The sequence below is a fragment of the Dryobates pubescens genome, chromosome 22 (assembly GCF_014839835.1).
Source record: "Dryobates pubescens isolate bDryPub1 chromosome 22, bDryPub1.pri, whole genome shotgun sequence".
Taxonomy (NCBI): Eukaryota; Metazoa; Chordata; class Aves; order Piciformes; family Picidae; genus Dryobates; species Dryobates pubescens.
Genome location: NC_071633.1, coordinates 8297307 through 8316876, shown reverse-complemented (window position 1 = coordinate 8316876; position 19570 = coordinate 8297307). Strand labels below are relative to the sequence as shown.

The window sequence follows — 19570 nt, the reverse complement described above, 5'->3', positions numbered from 1 at the left end:
CAAGTTCTACTCCTAACATTATTAGATACAAATATTATTCATATTTCTAGCTGAGTGCTAGAGCTTCTCCCAAATTCAGGCAGTATGTCTTTCCATCAAAGGATGCCCTCTTACACTCTTACAGTTACTGTGCTACTGATGTTAATAGACATCACATATAGTATACCTACTGGAAGTGGTCATCAGACACAGACCAAGAGGCAATTTTACATGTGTTTTGTTTGCAGGTGCTTCTATTTATGATTTACAAATCTGAAGACAAATAGTGGTCAGAACATCAACATTTTTGTACACAGAAAATGCTATTTTCACCTAACGTTAAACATCAGTTCAAAGAAAATTGGAGCATTTAGTGGAAAAACCTTCATTAGTAAGTTTTGATCAGTAAAACTAGCACGAATGTATTCTGATGAGGTTGTAACTTTAAACAGATACATTTTCTTCTTTGAAATCAGTATTGAAAAACTAAATTGTAATTGTAGCCATACAAAATGTTTATTATATTACAAATTATTTGTACACGGTATCTTCACTTTATCATTGCTTTGTGCTCAGACAATATAAATATTACAGCATGATTTTTCTTTCCCAGGAACGTCCTTGCATTGTACTTAAAGAAACAAAAAATACAAACAAGATAAAAAGTCATTATGAATGAAGAATGGAAGATGTCTTTGTGAAAACAAGTGCACCACAATGGTTTCAGAGTGATGGTTCAGGGAATATTCAATAGACTGCACATCCTCAATACAATACCAAACAAAATTAATTTTGAATGTCTAACAGGTCTTCCTCAGCAGTATGAAGAGCACTTTGTCTAACTTTACTGAAATGCTTTTTCTTTCTAGAAGGCTATTAAAATGCTTTGATTTGGGTTTTTTCTATTTATTCCTTTTGTTTGCATGTAGACACTCACTCTGTACATCTACATAATTTCCAAACTTTTAAATGCCAGTATGGCAAGATGCATGCTTCATCAGGTAAGATATTTGAGGTTTTATCCTCACATATTTTCTGATAGAATTACTAAATTGATTAAATCTAAGAATTGGTACAGATGTACAAACAGAGCCAAGTGTTCCCAAGATGCTGTTTAAATCTCGTAGGTCCTACCTCCTTTGACTTTTGGGAATGCATCATAAGATTACCCTTCCCAGCTGTATGGCTTCAGCACTCCCATCCATGTGATTGCTGCTGTCCCATATTTGCAGCTTCAGGATAACTCTGCAAAACTGGAGTCTAAAACACAGACATTTATTTCACAGCACATTTCAGTTGCATTGCATAGAAGGGCCAATGGACTTGCAAAATTTCACTGGGCTAAATAGAAGAATGGTTCAGAAACTGAGGTAATAAAGCTGATGCAAAATGTGGCTGACACAATTTACTGTAAAGTTCACTTACCAAGCTAAGTTAAACCAGTTATGAACCAGGTTAGGCTAAATAAAAGTAAATCTCTCTTCAATTATGTCTGCACTTACATGAAAGTGATTTAAAAAGGAGAAAAACAAACAGAATATTGTTCAGAGTAGTCTAGTGAAACTTGCACGAATAGATGAATCCTAACAGAGAAACTCAGCCTTGCTCCCAGTGAGGTTCTCACTGAAGTCAAACAGAACTAGTCTTTTTATGGCACACTGAGTTTGGCCCAGTATTTTTAAGTTGTTATTTTGAAGTGTGATACTCTTAGGCAGCCATTAATTCAACACAATTTAGATCTATTGTGTTACACTGCATCATTTAGTATTATTTAGCTGACAGGTAATTGAGAGAGCAATCTGTCTTTACAAGACATATGAAAGATTTGATTTTCTTTGGTTGTTTCACATCCAAGTCACCCAAATGTGTATTTGTACTCCAGGCATGGCATGTTTATATTGATCATTAAAATTACTAGAGGGTTTTTTTCCCCTCTTTTTTTTTTTTTGCACTTGGTTTATGGAAATTTTCTGACTATAGCAGACTAGTCACATATAAATATACAGCACATATGTACACAGAAATTACAAAAATACATTTTATTTATATCTGATTTTTAAATAATAAAAATCAAATTTCACTTTTTTTTTTTTTTTTTTAGATTAGCTAGCATTCCAAAAGCCTCTGCAATATTCAAGATATTGGAGCAGAAGATATCTGTATATTCTAGGATAACTACGTACCACAATCTCAGTCAGGGTTTATAATATAATTATTTGGGGGGGAAAAATAGCTCTGCTTTCAAAGTTTGTGCTTTATCAATTTCCTCTTGTTATCCCCTATTCTAATCTTCTCTCTCTTCCTCTCATTTTACTGATGGCCAAAAAGCTAAACCAAGTTCCTTTTCTCACCTCAGTAGACCAAAGAAACTCAGGGAAATGAAATGATCAGACAAAATAGCATAAGCAATTGAGGATAACTAAATAACTTACTGAAATGAAGGACATTACCTTTAACTCCAGTTGACATCAAACATGCCTAACACAACAAATTCTGCAACAACTTCAGTTCCCAAAGGTAAATGCTAAAGGAACTGAACACAATTGTTCATGGTCTTCAACAAGTTTGTACAACTGCAAAAGATAAACTACTATCCCATTCAACTGCCTTGATTTTCTGTTGGGACTGGCTTCATACAACAATGCAGTTTAACAATTAGTGACCTTTATCTTGCACAATATAAAGTCAGCATAGTTTCTGTAAATGCTTTCTTTTTCACTGGACATTAGTATTTTTGTTAATCCATGTAACTCCTTACTTATTTACACATTAATATAATAATCAGGTCCTCTACATTCAGAACTTCCTAGGTGTGCATTCGCTATTCCAGTGTAATCAAAATCAACTGCAGCGTCAGGTAGCACTTTCTGGCATCCTTTTAGTCGATAACATTGTTTAAGAAAGAGGAAAAAAAAGTACTGTGTTAAACAGAGGTTTTCTTGTCCAAGCAGGTGTATTTATTACTCCAGGTTGGAAAGACTTGCTCAAAAGTCTCAGGTTTACCAGCTTCACATGCATTCAGTGTGAAAAGCCTGAATGTAGAGCAAGGTGAATAACCTTTTTTCATTTCTCCTGGAAGCTTCTAGCACCAATATCCTTTGCTGGCTCTTCATGCAATGTATTCTCTCACGCTGCAAAAAATCTCCTCCATAACTCATCAGAGGCACTGAGGGACAAAGTAGCCACTGATTATCAAAATATCATTCACTTTCTTCACAGTTGCCTCTTCTTTCACTTCTTTGTACTGTGAATAGGATGAGGAGAACCAGGGCTATTTACAGGACATTTATTTGTATTACCTACCGATCTCAAATTCCTTTGAATACGACCTCTGGAATGAAAATGCTGAATGACTGCATTGCTGAAATCAGCATCCCTTATACAATGTTCTGTAGCAAAGAATTAACACGGCCACTGCCACACCTACTCTGGCCTTTAGCTAACCATGGTATATGGTATTTTCTTCTTTAATCAAAGTTTTGACATGCAGAATTTATTTTCAGCAGCTCTGCCTTTTGGCCTGCAAATGAAATGTTGTGTGGCACAGACACACTCAGCAGCACCTCTAGTGACAATGGACTGCAATAGGAGAGTTAAGTGACAATTGCATATGAGCAATCTTATCTGTATTAAAAAGTTACCTGGCAGCATTTCCATAGCTGGCAAGCAGTATTAAGTATCTTCAGAGTCCTGCTGCTCTACTTTAAGTTACTTCATAGTGCTGACTTTCCAGACAAGAGAAAAATGCCATCACTTTGGCACAATTCACAGCATGTTCGTAACTGAAAATTAAAGGAGTCGCTTTCTTGGCTACCCTAGGTTGCATGAAACAAATACTGTGCACAAAAGGAACTACACCTGGAACTCAAACATATCAGTTTGCTTCTTGGCCAGTTTAGCAACTTCTTCTCTTATTGCCTTTACGAGAGCAGCTGTAGAAATGTTGGTGAGAGGGGCATCAGATGGGTCATTTTCTGTCAGGCTCTGCTGAGAAGCTGCAGTGGAGGGCAAAGGAGCTTGTTCCAGGCTGGGATGCATGCTGGCCTGCTGGCTGTACTGGCGAGGGAGTCGCGAAGGAGAGTTATGTTGGTAGCGGGGCCGTGGATAAGCCTCGATGTACCCTGGCAGTGGCACCTGTAGAGCATTGTAATTATACACAATTATACACAACAATTGATCAGTAGTGCCACCTGGCAGGTAACACAAACCTCGTGGGGCAGAATAGGATGTAACAGATAGGACCATATGAAGAGAATGTAAACCCCATACTTCTAAGCATCCCTTTACAAATGTCTGTCTTGGCACATGCCATTTACTCACACGTCAGTGTAACGGGTACTCAACTCCCCAGCCTGTGGCATCAAAAACACCTAGCAGGGAAAACACTGTATGTCTTAATTTATCATAGCTGCAAGGGTGAATGCTTTTCTGAAAGCGTGTCCTCTGCTTACTATTCCTCCTAAACATCTCAGTTTTAGACAACACCACTACATTTCAGGACACCAAAAACCCTAGAAGAGAAAAGTAGTTTACTGATTTGCAGTCACTGTTTAATCCAAGTCAGCCAAGTCTCTGCAAAAAAAACTTCACTAGATCCAGAGAAGAGGGATAAACTCAGATACACTAGCCTGGAAACTCATCTGCCTGTTGTATATACCTTCTGGGAAACATGGCAGCTCACCATGGACTTCAGAATGATGGCTTTGGAACTTTGCTTAAATGCCATTTTGGCTCTGGCTGTTGCTCTATGAGGGTTTTAATATCCCCTTGGGTGCTCTTGCAAATCATGCCAATTCAGGCTTCTAAGAACCTACAAAAACCTGGCCCCTAGGATTTACACATCACTCTATATAGTTTTGGATATCCATCAAACAAGGAAGAGAATGTCAAACACGTAACAGTATGGTGTGATGAGACAGAGGACACAGACATGATATGACAGTACTCATTGAATCTGTTTCATTTGCAATATATTCATCAAAAGACAAACATTTCGGTAGTACAATGTGTCAACATGTCACTAGAGGCCACCAGGTTTCTGCTTTCACTAAACAGCATTAGCAATTTGGAAAGAAAATGCTTTGCAGATACAGTTCCCTTCTACCACAAAACTTAGTGCTTCAATACTTACCTTTTAACTGAGAAAACAATACATTACAGTAATGTGAGCTTAGAAGATAATTCTTTGTTGACAAATCTCCAGTTTCCTATGTTCCCTTGTTTACAGTCCAGCTAGTAGAAATACACAGACTTTCCATTTTCACATCATAGACACTAAGTCTCTGTTCTCACTATTGTTAAGAAAACCCTGAAGTATGGTCAAGCTATAATCTAGAGGCTCACAAACCAGAAAGTGTCCAGAAATTTGAACTAAGTAATACTTCAGATCTTTATTTTCTGCAGTTTTATTCAGGATTTTTGACCATATTATCTTGCTAACACTACTCATAGTTTCTCTAGTAATGATCTTCAAATAAAGGCAATTTCTTGGCAGATTTGTAGTTTTTAGGAGGTGCAAATTCATTGCAGAAACAAAAGTGTTTTGGTTTTACACTTTTTCCTTTTATCCTGCAAAGTCACAGAAGGGCTGAAAGTCTGAGTTACAAGTTGTTAAAGATCTGCAATGGGGAAGTGAAGTTAAAAATAATCTTTGTTTTCTTTGAATTCTGTATTGCCAGTTATTTTTCAGACAGCTTCTCACATCCATCTTTATTCCTCTGTGTATGTCCACTGGCACTAACTTCCCACCTCTTTCCTGAAGACAGGGAAACCCACAACAGGGTTACACTCTTCTCCTTCCAGAGGAAGGAACTGGGGGCTGGAGACGTGTGTTCCAGTTTTGTCCAGTTTGTTTTCAGTCTCTCCTTTTGACAAGTGATATCTGACTCTTTTTTTCATGGGACTGCATCCAAGGAGTAGGGATACAAAAGGGAAAAAGAATGGAAGACAAGTAAAATACTTGAATACTTTTCCTGGTTTACTGTTTTCTTCTTAAAGTGTAAAAGGTTTGCTCAGACAGAACAGGCCTCCTGGATTTAAAATATCAGTAGGGTAAGAATAATGAAAAAAAAGGTAATTGAAGAAAGAAATAAAACAATGAAAAGAAGGCTTTATGTGCTTTAAAGGGAATCAGTACAATGGTATCGATAGCCTCCAGGTGTCAGGGGCGCACCAGCAGATGTGCTCAACTTACAGATGAACGCACTCCTTTTTTCTTGACAGCTACAAATTCAGCCTACAAATTCAGACTTGCATCTGACTGTCAAACTGAATGTTTTTACTTGTGGGCGTCAGGAGCAGTAATAAAGATTTGGCAACAAATAGCTGCCTCCAGGAACATTTATATGAGTGTGTTGTCTCTTGCTTAGCTGCTCAAAGTCAACTATTAGACTCCAACTGCAGCTCACTAAAATAGTCTGTTGCTGATATTCACAAGGAAATAGAATCCATCTCCCAGTTTGTTCAGCTGAATTGGTTCTGCATAAATACCAGATGTGAGCTTGAGTAGTAGAATTAATCAGTTTTTTCCAAGTGGAAAAAAAAATCCCTAAATTTTGGGAATTGTTTTAAAGATGATAAACTGCTGCAATAAATTTTAGGATGTCACAACTTAATTTCTTTGGAATGTAGGTATACTTTGGGCTAATAATTACATCTGTCCCAGACTAGGATTTTGCAATTAATTATTTAATTTATGGCCTGTCACTGCAGCCTGTGGGAGGACTTGAAACCCTCTGCACTGGGGGTGTGGTAGAGCTGGGAACTAGGATTCAGGAGCCAGACTGTCTTGAGAGAAGCCTCCAGGAGGAAAAGGTGCTCCCCAGTTTACAAACAGTCCAAAGACACCTTGAGAGGCAGAATCACCTGCTCCTGCCATGTGCATATCCAAATACTTAACCTCTGTCTTGGGAAACAAAAATGGTATGAATGGTATGCAACCATCCAACTTGGAATGGGTCCCTAACCTAGTGAATCATTTAACTCTCCAGAAGACCATACATGCAGTTCATGAGATGGACAGCTGATGTATCTATGCCCTCCCTCATATTTTCCACTACTAGAGATTATTTCCAATCAAGGAAGAATTATCTTGCTCAGATTCTTTGCTGATCACCAGCATTGCTTAAAACCCCTCCTTTGCAAATGAGGGAATATAGATGTAGTTAGAAGAGTAAAGATGCTTACTGAGTCTGCCCACTGCCCTGGTAATTCATTCTCTCCAGCATAGGGCATCCAGGCTTGGTTTCTGTATGCAGTGGGTGGTGTTGGAATAAAATAGCCTGTGAAGCCAGGTCGGTTTGCTGCAGGTATGGCAAACACTGCTGGTACAGTATTTCCTATTAAGAAACAGAGTAGATATAAGTAATAGAACACATTACTGCAGACATGAAGAAAGAGCTCTCGGTATTGTGGTGGATTTTATAGTCTGAAATGCTTTAAATGAAAGGGTGAGCATCTGCTCTTTTCAGATGCACATGCACTGTTTGCAGAAGGTATGACAAGTGAATGGATCCTTCAAACCTAACAACAGATTTCCATATCCATATTATTATTCTCAGTAGAAGATGCTAAGCACAATGCAGGTAACTATTACTTCTGAGAAAGCTAACAAAGAAAATTTCCTTTGCAGTTCTACAGAATAATATCTAATAAACCTCCCAGTTTCAGAACTTTGAACTGACAATGTTGTTTTCTGCAGTTCTTCAAGAAAATATATTTTGCCAATGAGAAGCAATTTCAAATATTTCCCTAGGCAAATGTCACCCAGGTACCATCAAAACAGTGTATCACCTTAAGATAAAATCCATTCATTCATAAACAAAACTCTTATGAAAAGGACTGGAAAATCACTAGGCCTTTAAAATTAGGACATTTCAACCTGAACTTGAGCAGGAACTACCATCTCCAAAACAGGAGAGGAAATGACCTAACAGATTACCTTTGACTAAGCAAAGTGCTTGCAGCTGCCTTGTGTTTTGAAGGGGAAGGGGGCACACACCTTCACTTTACCTCCCTCAGCAGCCCACTGTTGTAACAAGACTAGTGGTTAAGTTTCTTACAAGGAAATAGAAGTCATAAAACTCATCCCATTGTCAGGCTGGTAAACCTCTGTCTCACACATGGCAGAGCTGAATGCCGTTAAGCCTTCTGCAATACTACTTACAGCTCCATCATATACCTACTGGTTTTCAAGCATTTGGTCTGCTGTTCTTGACTGATAAAGTCATGGAAAGATCCACCTCATCTCTCCGTGCCCCTCAGAACCCTGTTACCCTTGTATCCCACTGTGGTTGTTTCTGTACATAGTGCAACACAACATGCAAGCCATGTGGTACTCCCAGTACTACATCTTCTGTTTTTGCCAGCATGTGGTACATTACTTCTGGATCAGAAATGACCATTTTCCTGATACTCATCTGGAGGATGAGTAGTATTTTACAATGCAGCTAATGCTGCATTTACAAAGGAGCAATCCTTTGTAGGGCTCCTTCAGTTGCACCAGAAAACAAACACTTAAATAGTCTTTCTCCAAATAATCTCCTCTATTTGCTATATCACATACATTCACTTATATGCAAAGCAAATTGTGAGGCTGTCAAGGCTGTAAGTTGGGCCTGTATTATTTTTTCACCTGAGTGAAAAGCTGATTGATCAAGCGGACCAACAGACATTGGAGCTCTCGAACCAGGCGCAAAAGATGCCTGATCATGATGCTGGGCCTGATCTGCCCCACTGGACTCAGGTATTCTCACTTTGCTGCCAATATCTGATGTAGACCTGTGCATTAAGAAATAAAAAACCAGAAACTTTTATCATTCTGACTGACAGATGAGAAAGATAGCAACATAACTGCCCATCAGCTACAGTATGGCAACCCAGATAGGAATCAACTATCTGATTTTGGCCTGGTATGACAGGAGTTTGGATAGCAACTGGAGAACTCTATTGGAGAAGTCTGAGAAAAACTTCTTTAGCCTGGTTTCTACTTTGCCAAGGCATGTTATTACCATTGCACAGAGCCTTTGCTTGCTGCTTCAAACAAATGGCTGTGGCATGCAACACAAAACCCAGAGCTTTACCCACAGTTCATCAACAGAGACTGTAGACAACCCTGTTATTACTGCATATATGTGATGTGGTGTCATATAGTAAGAGACTGTTACAGCACTTGGAAAGTACTAACATCTTTTGAAAAGGACTAATATCTTTTGAAATGGTGAATCCCAGTTGCTTTAGAGCTAGAATGTAATGGATGAACAAGAATATATCAACAGACATTGTCTATATCCTGTGGCTTTGCTGCTCTTCAGGCACTCTCAGCAGGCCTGTAGTGCCTCCAATTGCAGTTGGCACCGGGCAGGACCTAACAGCACAGCACTGGAGGCTAAATGAGTTCATCCACCACAAACTGTAAAAATTCCATGAAACACATTTTTATAGAGTGCCAAACCATGAGGAAGAGGCAAAATGTATGCCCTAAGGTAAGGCAATTAGGCTTTTGCACGTACTTGGCTTCAGCAATGCAGGTATGAGATATATGAAAGCTGCCCAACACCCAGGGCAATAAGAAACATCTTACAATTCATCCCTATCCTGTTGCAAGTCCTTACAGTGGATAAAAGCAGGGAGAATGAGAGTGGGAATTCTCTACCACAGATCTGCAATACAATATGCCATTATGCCAGTGGAGGCAATGTCTGTTTTAAAAGAAATTGGAGCCTGGATTTTCTAATTCTATTGAAACTAATTGGCTCATAGAAGAGAAAATTCATTCTTATTCCTTTCCTCTTCCTATTGAAATGAAATAAGCCAAATATGTTTCTAATTTCATGAATATATCTTTCTAAGTGCCTTGTAAGCAGCTTTTAAGTGCCCCTTCAGGGTTTGCCTTGGTTCTTATTACAATGGTGGTCTTTAGAGATCATACCCAAAATTAAACAGCAGATAAATACCTCCTGAGAGAAGCAACAGCCACAGGACCTGTTCTGGGAGGGACAGGAGGAGGAGGAGAACCCATTACCATCTCAGGAAGTTGAGAAAATCTGTAAGCCTGTAAAGGAGAAAAACATTTTTCTGAAACACCAATAGATCTCAGTCAAATTAAAAACTAAAATTAAGTCAGAAACTAAATACCTACTTCATGTGCTGGGTAACAGGAAGTTAATTTTTTGTGGCATCAATAGTAATCTGAGAGTTTACAGTGCTTGGGAGATTTCAGGATATGGAAGAAAACACAAACAAATGCATTCAAAGCCAAGATGGATTCTAATTAAAATAAAGTGTATTAAATCAGTCTCAAGCTGCACCAGGGGAGGTTTAGACTGGATGTTAGGAAGGAATTCTTCATAGAGAGAGTGATTGCCCATTGGGATGGGCTGCCCAGGGAGGTGGTGGAGTCACCATCACTGGGGACGTTTAGGAGGAGACTTGATGGGGTGCTTGGTGCCATGATTAGATGGTGTTGGGTGATGGGTTGGACACAATGATCTTGAAGGTCTCTTTCAACCTCGTCTATTCTATTCTATTCTAAATGCTGTCTCTGTGACATTTGGAATCTTGCTAGCAAAGCAGATCTGTTATGATTATGTGAGACTCAACAGCTGCTTTGGACCCACAGGAAAAAAGATCTCAGTATTTTAGCTTCCTCCAGAAGCAAAGTATTTTAAAGATTCAGAAAACATCCTCAGAGCAGCATCTAGTGAAGCAAAGCTGCCTGTGAGCAATGCATTTTTCAGCTTCTTCCTTTCAGCCTTGAAAAGATGAAAAGAACATCCTTCACAAAAAAACCAAGCTCTGTAACTTTCTAAAGCAGTAACGAAGATCTCAGACAGTTCTGAAAACGCAAAGTAATTCAGAGGAACACAGAACCAACCCACCAAAAAAGTCAAAATTAAGCAACTTGCTCATAGTAATTCTGGATCTCATCACTAACACATGTGAAGCAGAAGTAATCATGAGCATGAAACCCACAGCATCCAAGAAATTCCATCAGACAACATTTCTAAATTCTTTGTACTGTTACAGAACAGAGGTCATCATTTTGTTAAATAAACTTTGAAGAGAGAGGGACGCTAACTCTCCAGCGCTTACTGGCACTATGGAGTTGGGTTTTGTAAATTATGCTTTATTGACAATGCTTCAGAATAGTGCTCAGGAGTAAAGAGAAGATGATAGCAATAGCCAATAACAAATTATGAGAAGGCTGTCCAGTATCAAAACATAAGACTGTTTGGGAAAAAAAAATTAAAAAATCTAAAGTCCAATGGTAGGACTTGAGCCCTCTAAAAAGGAAATCTCTGCTTCAGCTCACTTCCCCACACAGCAGAGAAAGCTCAAGGCCCATTACCATGGGATTAGTCACTCTCTATCTCCTGCATGTGGAAAGAGCCTACAGGATTTATATGATTAGCTTAGACTTAACACCTACATTTATGTTTGAATTTGGCAATACAAATCCCACACTAAATATCAAAACCCACTACCTTTCAGTAACCATCTTTACATTCACACATTTAAACAGTGTTCCAATAACTTCTTTCTTAAATCTGGGTTAACACAGAGAAAAGGTAACTTATCAAATACTGACTTTTGATGTCAGTGTCTCTAGGGGAAAAGCAACACAGACCAAGCATCTTTCTCCTGCCTCTCACTGCCACCCCATTTAAAGCAGGTTTGAATACCTCAAAGGCACATCTATGAAAATTAGTTTTCATGTCATGCCACCTACAAAGTCTCCTAACATTTACTTTCACCATGTTACATGGGTATTTAAAGTATTGCCATAATTAGATGGGGGGAGGGGGGGAAATAATCTAGAAATCCAGTGGTACATTTCCTAGACAGCAGTTGGAAATTCTGAGGCTTAATAGAACTGAATAGAAAAAACAAATGCTACCTGCGTCAAGGAAAAACTCAATTACTAATAGCACTGGACTTGAAATGGTCTGCAATGCCTCTTCTGTATCTGAAAATCTGGCAGCAGTCTCGCTGGCTGAGCTGAACACTTCCTTCTGGCTCCACAAGCCTTTCATTCCACATCTTGCTCTCAGCATGTATTTGTACCAAGTATGAAATACTCTTTTTCTCCACTATTTTAACGGAAAAGCATATGGGCTAATATTTCAGAATGTGACTCCTGATACTGTTTGAGCGTAACAGGGTAGACAGAGACACAGAGGTAGATTTGGGGTTTTTCCTGTGTGTTACTGGAAGTGCATCCTTTCATGTTAGTTTTTTATTGTCATGGAAGCAAGCCATAGTAATAGTTATTTTGAACTAAGGACATTTGTCTACATTATCCTCAGGTTCTAGCCAGAGTAAGGGACTCAATTTGAAATGCATTCTTTACAAAAAAAGGTATTTCTTTCTGTACAAAAAAGCCTTAAAATTAACAACTTCACACCATAGCATTCACAGATGAGCTATTTCTCTGTAAGCTATCGCCTCTGGTTTAGGTTTATACCTGACAAAAAATACATTGTTGACTTACACAACCCTGTATATGGGAATTCAAGGGCAGTTTCACATGCTGAGGGTGTGCACTGTGCTACTGTGACTGCTGTCTAGATAACTACAAAATTCCATTAACAATTTCCACCCATGGATTTAAGTTCTTAATTTATTTATTTATTGCTTCTGTGAGGTAAAGTCATGCTAGCCACAATTTGAGGCTAGGAAATGAAGGAATGGAGAGTTACTTCCGTAAGGTCAACCAAGAAACCTGTGGAATTAAGCCACCTCTAGAGTCCCACGTTAAAAGCTATAACTGCAAGATTGTCAGTAACAGCCCATATTTCAGGTCACTCTGATGAACTTGGTTCTCTCTTGTGAGATGATGCTCCTCAGTGATGGACCTCACACAGAAGTCTTGAGTGTTTCTTACCCAACTGCCTACAGGGTTTTCTACAGAACTAGGTTACTTCCTAATACGCATTCAGTGAATAGGGGGAGGTATGCAAAAAAATGTCTTGGTCTCTTGGAGTTTAGTACAGCCTCTTCTTTCAAGCACAATTTAGACAAGACAACTTTGCTGCTAAAGTAAGATACTGAGTCTTCCTGCAAGAGATGAGTATGGGTAAGCAAGCAAGCATACATACATAACATACATACATACGCACATACAGCCCAGTACCCAAGCTTATTTGCTCTAATTATGGCTTTACATCTGGGTTTAAGCATGTAAATGGGGCTACTGCTTTAAAAAACCGTGTCTCGGAGGAGAATTATCTTTATGATATTACAGTATACTAAAGAGAAGTTTCACTTACTGGTCTTGGTAAACTGTACTGATACATTTCTGGTCTGTATGTGGGTACCCACTGTACCCCCCCTCTAGTTCGGGTCATGGTACCAGGAGCACTGGTCACAACCTCCGAGTAGGGCAGGTGCGGTGCTGAGCTGTACGCCTCCTGCCTGCTCTGTCCTCCGTGGCCCGCAGAGGCCAGGCTGAAAGCCTCTTCCAAGAGCATATGCATCTGCTGTCGGACCTCATCAATGGAGGGCTGAGAACTTAAAGTTGAGGTCTCCGAGTGGCCTTTGGCCTGCCGGGACCTGACGTAACTCCGAGGCTCATTGACACGGTCAACATTTGTTTCTTCTATAATTTCAGGCTCAGTCTGTTGGATGGAATAAAAGCATGTATATGTAAAAAGCTTTACAAGACAGTATTTGTGCTGCTTCACACAAAACACTCTCAAACACAGATGTAACGTATACAGTCAGGAATTGTGACAATATAGACACATGACAAATACTAGAAAGGAGTGATATGAGGCAGGAGAGTACAACAGCCTTTTATATCCTACAGTGCTTGCTATGAAAACTAGCAGGGGCACTCTGTAGCAGATTAAACTGTCAATGATTCACTTAAAAACAATTAGAATTAATGCTTAAATTATTTTCTTAGCTGTTAGTATCAATGGGAGTACAACTGTGCCAGGAGGAGTATGACTCCCTAAATAGTACTACAACTATGAAGGACCACTTGTAACAGTTGGAGAATGAAGTTCTTTTGTCCATTCTCACATGTTAAGATTTCAGAATTTCCTGAATTTTCTATCCAGTGAGTACCACTAACAATTTTCCCAGCTCATTTGTCTTACCTAGTTACACAGTAGTTACACAGAAATGTATCCCAAAATAATGTGGGAAGAGTGAATGAAGCATGTACTCATGAGACAGCACTCATGCAACTTAATTTGAAGGGTAATTCCTTCAGTGCAGATAAGTACAAACAGAAATCACCCTCCTGATTTTTTGTCTGTAACATCAAGACAGAAAAATACCACCATTATTGTAAGAAGGAGACAGTGAAACACCTAACTTCATCAATATTCTGTGAGACCAGTCTCACAGCCTATGGCTTTTAAAAATACATTTTAAGTAAGTAACCTTAAAAAGCAACCACTTTCCTATACCTCTTTAATTGTCAGTAAAATGTGGGTACAATACCAGGATAAGTGAAGAACAAAATATGTACCTCCTTCTATTTATAGCATGTGGGTAGAATTGTGTTAGTATTTAAAATAGCCACAAAGGGTGTCCTTATTAAAAATTCCAGCACTATCCTGATAATTTATTTCAGTGCTCTGTAGCTCCTAGTGTGGCATTCGTCTTTTCCCCATACAATAGTGCCTTTCTACACCTGACTAGATAAGCAACTGTGTCCCTAACCTTCAGCAAGCTATGTGTGGTCATACATACAGGACAATCATAGTACATATTTCTCTGTTTCCAGAGGAAGATATCAAACTGACTTTCTGTTATCAGTCATTCAGAAGTGTTATATGGTTGGCCTAAAAACTATTACTAAATTTCAATAAAAGGTCTTACTCTGTTTTCTCTTTTAGCCATTGTAAGTATAGCTATATTTTGTACTCACTGAAAATGCAGCAATAAAAAAGGTAAATTAAACCAGTAATTCATCATCTGCATATTAGAATTTAACCATCATTTATGTAGTTATACCTCCAAATTGAAAACCACAAACCCAGCTTCAGGCTAACTGAGTGGTACATACACCAGATTGAGGGAGGAACAATTTGTAACTGCACAGTTATCAAAACTGAGTAATTTTGCAGGAAATCTTCAACTAGTTTCCCTTAATTTTCTTCCTGCATTTTTGTTTTTGCTATTTGTGTTGTTACAGTTAAGAAAAAGGGGAAAAAAGAAAAAAAAAATAAAAATAAGGTAAATTTTAGAACTGACTATAACATCAGTGCTGTAATTAGCTTGTATAAGCTCAAGCAAATTGTTTCAGAATTCATACTGTCCCAACTGAATACTTATTAACCATGATTCTTCCATTTCCCCATGCCTGTAAAAGTGTAAGTGAATGGAATCCCACAAGAGACCTATTAGTATCCAGATCTGAAATAAATCACGTTCTCTACAACAAAACACCATTTACCATTGTTGGAAAGATAAACCTCAACACAAAATCTGTGCATACTTTTAAGAGATAAGGGGAAAAGTGAAGGAAAAAAAAAGACAGTTTGTTAATCTGTAAAATAAATCTCGTGACCTGAAGTTAATACAAACTATTTGATTCATGAGTTTAATTATTTGGAACTGCTCATAAAGCATGAATTTCACTAGTTTAGTAGGATTGCTAGTAAATAACATACTGGCAGAAAGAGATTAGCATGAGTCCAAGAAGGCTGGAACCTTTAGAACGACAAAGTGGATGTTTAAAAAATTATACCAGATGTTAGCCAGATGAAGAACAGCACACAGGATTTAGTATACAAACCAGCCCCTTTTCACCCATTTTCAGAGACTAGATTTACAGAGGTGTTTTAGCTACACCACTGGTGAGATCCATATGAATCCATGCATAATCATAAGTGCATGCCCATGGGTATCCTGGGAAACCAAGTCTATCAGAAGCTCAGCACAGCGCTGAGGAACCTCAAACAGGAGTGAGGGGAAGCCAGCCCACGCTGCAGGCTGAGGCTTGGGAACTAAATTTCAATATCCTGTCCCATTTTCCCCTGGCATTTTTCTGCTTTCAGACAGGCAATGCATTCAGTTAAAAGAGGTGCACTGCAGTCAATCTGCAGCACATTGGGCAAAAAGAACTTTATGTAACTTACTGGTAAAAAAGACTGTCACAGACAGCTTACCCAACGTTAAAAGAAAGGCAAAAGCAAGCTTGTGTATGATACCCACAGAGTTTATCATCGCTCTTCGAACCTTCCAGAATCTGCATAAGCTTATTAATCTACTTTCAAGGTTTTTGAGCAAAATTTCTTTAAAATATATTTTTAGAGATATATATATACACACACATATATATGCAATATATTAAAGTATATATTTAAAATCTGTTAGCTACTTATGGCATATTAATTTTGAACTAATAGCAGGAGGCCATGCCTGCTCCCAGAATGTTTTCAACATGCATTTCAGGCAAATATCATCTATGAAAAAATATCTTTTATTAGCATACTAACACAAAAAAAAAATCCCTTGCTTTCTTGAAACACATGATCTTGAACATACTGAGAGAAGGCTGGTCTGCTGTTTTTATCTAAGAAAGCTCCAAAATAAAAGGAAACATTTATGGGAGAGAATCTTCTTTTATGCAAAATGCCAAACATATTTCAACAGGTTATACTTTTATTTTTCCAGCCTACAGAGAGGTATTCTAATGCCTCAGAAAGCAGCAAAGCACTCATCCAGCTTACACAGCACAAGACTTGTGCAAACTTTATAGAAAGTATCTCAGTACAGAAAATCATTTAAGAAATCTGACACCTACAACACAGCCCAAAGAATTCTGTGAAAGGTTTAAACCTCCCTGAACACATCCCCTAACCTTGGCACATTCCCTGGCCCTGGTACATTCCTTCACTAAAAACAGAGCCCTGGCAGCCAAGAGTTGACAATTAAGCCCCACACATAATGCTTCTCATCCACAGAGTTTACAGAATTAACAACCACCAGATGAACTCCCTTATTTTCCAGAATGGTTTAGACCTTTTCTAGGGACTGATCTTCAGGGATGGCGGAGCTAAAGCATTTTGCACATGTGATGAAGGACTGAAAAATTCTACATTACCCTATTTTTATCTTCATTCTGGGTGCACACAATGTCAGATTGCACCCAGTGTATGTTCAGACTGTGCAAGACAACTCATCTGTCTTGTTTTGGCTGCATGAGTTCCCTGAACCATAAACCAGCAGCTCCTCTGCCTGTTTTTGACATTTACCTATGCAAAACTCTCCCAGTTCTTATGTAGTAAAAAGAAAGTATCTGCTCCTAGGGGACTTCCACAACACATTGCCATCTAGACTCAAGTGAAATTCCCAGAAATGGGTTGTTTATTCTCCTGAATCAAAACAGCAGCATCAGGGATACAGAATGAACAGAAGATTTAAATTGCAATGAAAAAAAGCTCAGTATCAAGTTAGTCCTTCTCATACTTAAAAGAAATCTCTAAATTCAAAATGCAGTACTTTGGCAAATAAGGAGTTGTAGGGGAAAGGAGAGGTAAAATTCACAAAAGAAAAGGTCTGGAATCGATTTGGAAGCAAAAGAGGTAATTTTTTACAAAATATATATATATATAGCAATAAAAGGGAGGGTTTACAAAGGTAAGGGATAAGGATAGACAGGAAAATAAACAAAATCAAGCCCGGATGGCCATGTATTCCCTGGATGCAAGTGGATGCAGTTCTTTAGAAAGCATGCATGTAGCTTGGAAAGTAGGCCCCGACCACGTGGTCAGTGCAGAAAGCAGCAGCAACTGGTGATCTCTCAAGCAGGCAAAGCAGGGAAAGAGAGAGTAGTAAAAGATGTCCGCCCTCTGTGGGAGAAGGGCTGCTGGACAGGAAGGGGGAGTGGAATAGACCACCTTTGACCAAGGGGACCACCTCCTGAGAGAGGGAAAACCAAGGGATCAAGTTTCTTTTCTCCATCTGGAGGGTCCCCAATCAGGGATGGGTGTAACCCAGCACACAGGGCAAATGCTTTGTTTGAATTTCAGACTGTAAAATTATGTACAACTATGAAGCAGGTAGAAAGGTCTATGGATCCTGAACTTTTGTCAGGATAGTGAGCGCACACGAAGCACTGTAACATTAAATACCCCGTGGCCCTCTGGCTTGTAGCTTATCAATAGCTTCCTGTGTTTAGGAGTATATTATTACTTTGTTGATCAAATTTCACTGCAATATATCTGATAAACTTACATCATATCCACTGTTACGGATTCCACGCCTAGGTCTTTCTCGAGTCACAAGAAGATCCATCTCTGTTTCTCCTGGGCTAGGACTGTTCAAAGACTGCCTGCTTCTGTATACTGAGTTCTTCATTGGTTGCCTAGAAAGCATAAAACAAGAAAACAGTGACATGAAAACAGAAAAATGGCAGGCAGCACTATTCAGTGCTTACCTTAATTCTAAAATGATGAGGTTCATAAAAGTGCTACTTCATTATAGGGTATTCTTTCTATGTATATGGACATGCTAGAAACCAGTAACATTAAGAGATCATTAATTCTGTTTGCTGTTAGAGAAAATAAAGCCACATAAAAAACATGAACATCATGTGTGGGAGCTTATCAAATGAAATGTGGCCCAGGAAAACCTCAGAACCCTTGCAACCTCAGCTGATATGATTGAAATGCATAGAAAATAAGTAGGTATTGTCGAAAAATAATAGGAGCTCACACATACTCAGATAGGGAGCAGAGATTCTGGTGGCTGCTCCTGAGAAATGAGAGAGAAGTGAAAGAATGCTCCACTGAAACAAACACCCAGCAAAGTGAATGGGAAGAGAGATAGGAGTGGGAGGGAACTGCTTGCAAGATGCTATTTTTGAATAGCCAGTTTGGTAACTGGCCACAAGTTTACCAGAGAGACGTATACCCATTAGACTGCTTCCAGCATAGCTCTGAGCAGCACTGGGGCAAAGGCATCCCTAGGCACTGAGCTTCCACTGCTGCACGCTCAGAAGCAAGGGGGAAGCAAAAAAGAGTAGAAGACATCATATAACCCAATACCCAAAATATCCTGTAATCTTTCCAACACAGCCATTTCTTCCCTTGCTACTGGTCATACAAAAGTAAATACAGCATTGCTCTGTAAGACACAGAACGTTTCTGCACATGGACTCTTCAGGAGTGGGTGCCAAATGGTAATACAGGACCTTCATGCTTCATTAAGCTGCATCTTTCAAAAAGGCTACATGTAAACCAGAAAACTTCTGGAGATGTTATTCTCAGTGTATCTGGCCATTAGTCATTTTTTTGCATATCCTAGAGAAGATCTCCTCCTTCTGTAGATCAGTAAGAGATCAAATAATGGCATGCCAGCTTTGTTTGTCAACACAATAATTACACTGTTGTGAGAGCTGGATATGAAGTTAGCCTTACCTACTCATGCTGGTTTTCTGTTTTGTGCAATTACTCCACTGAAAATATTAGAAGTGGATCAGGTTGTCTAACATGTCTGTGTGTTTATTTTGCAGAAGGGACCTGACAATGTTCATAGACAAGAGCAGCTGCACTGTTATGTCTTGAGTTCACACTTTCAGTCTCCATTTGCACAACACCTGAATATTTGCATTGTGTTATCACCCCAAAAC

At 38.9% G+C, this 19570-nt stretch overlaps 1 protein-coding gene across 1 annotated transcript in view; it reads right to left on the bottom strand.

Moving 5' to 3' along the window:
• Nucleotides 1–445: 445 nt before the first annotated feature.
• The window catches only part of KIAA1549L (KIAA1549 like), a 109658-nt gene continuing 90533 nt past the window's right edge, over nt 446–19570 (bottom strand). The window contains exons 17-22 of the mRNA XM_054171872.1: nt 18175–18304; nt 13248–13595; nt 9933–10030; nt 8612–8757; nt 7165–7316; nt 446–4113 (exon numbers count right to left, since the gene is read on the bottom strand). Coding sequence (XP_054027847.1) covers nt 3832–4113; nt 7165–7316; nt 8612–8757; nt 9933–10030; nt 13248–13595; nt 18175–18304 — 1156 coding nt within the window. The 3' untranslated portion in view covers nt 446–3831. The remainder of the gene's footprint in view (nt 4114–7164; nt 7317–8611; nt 8758–9932; nt 10031–13247; nt 13596–18174; nt 18305–19570) is intronic.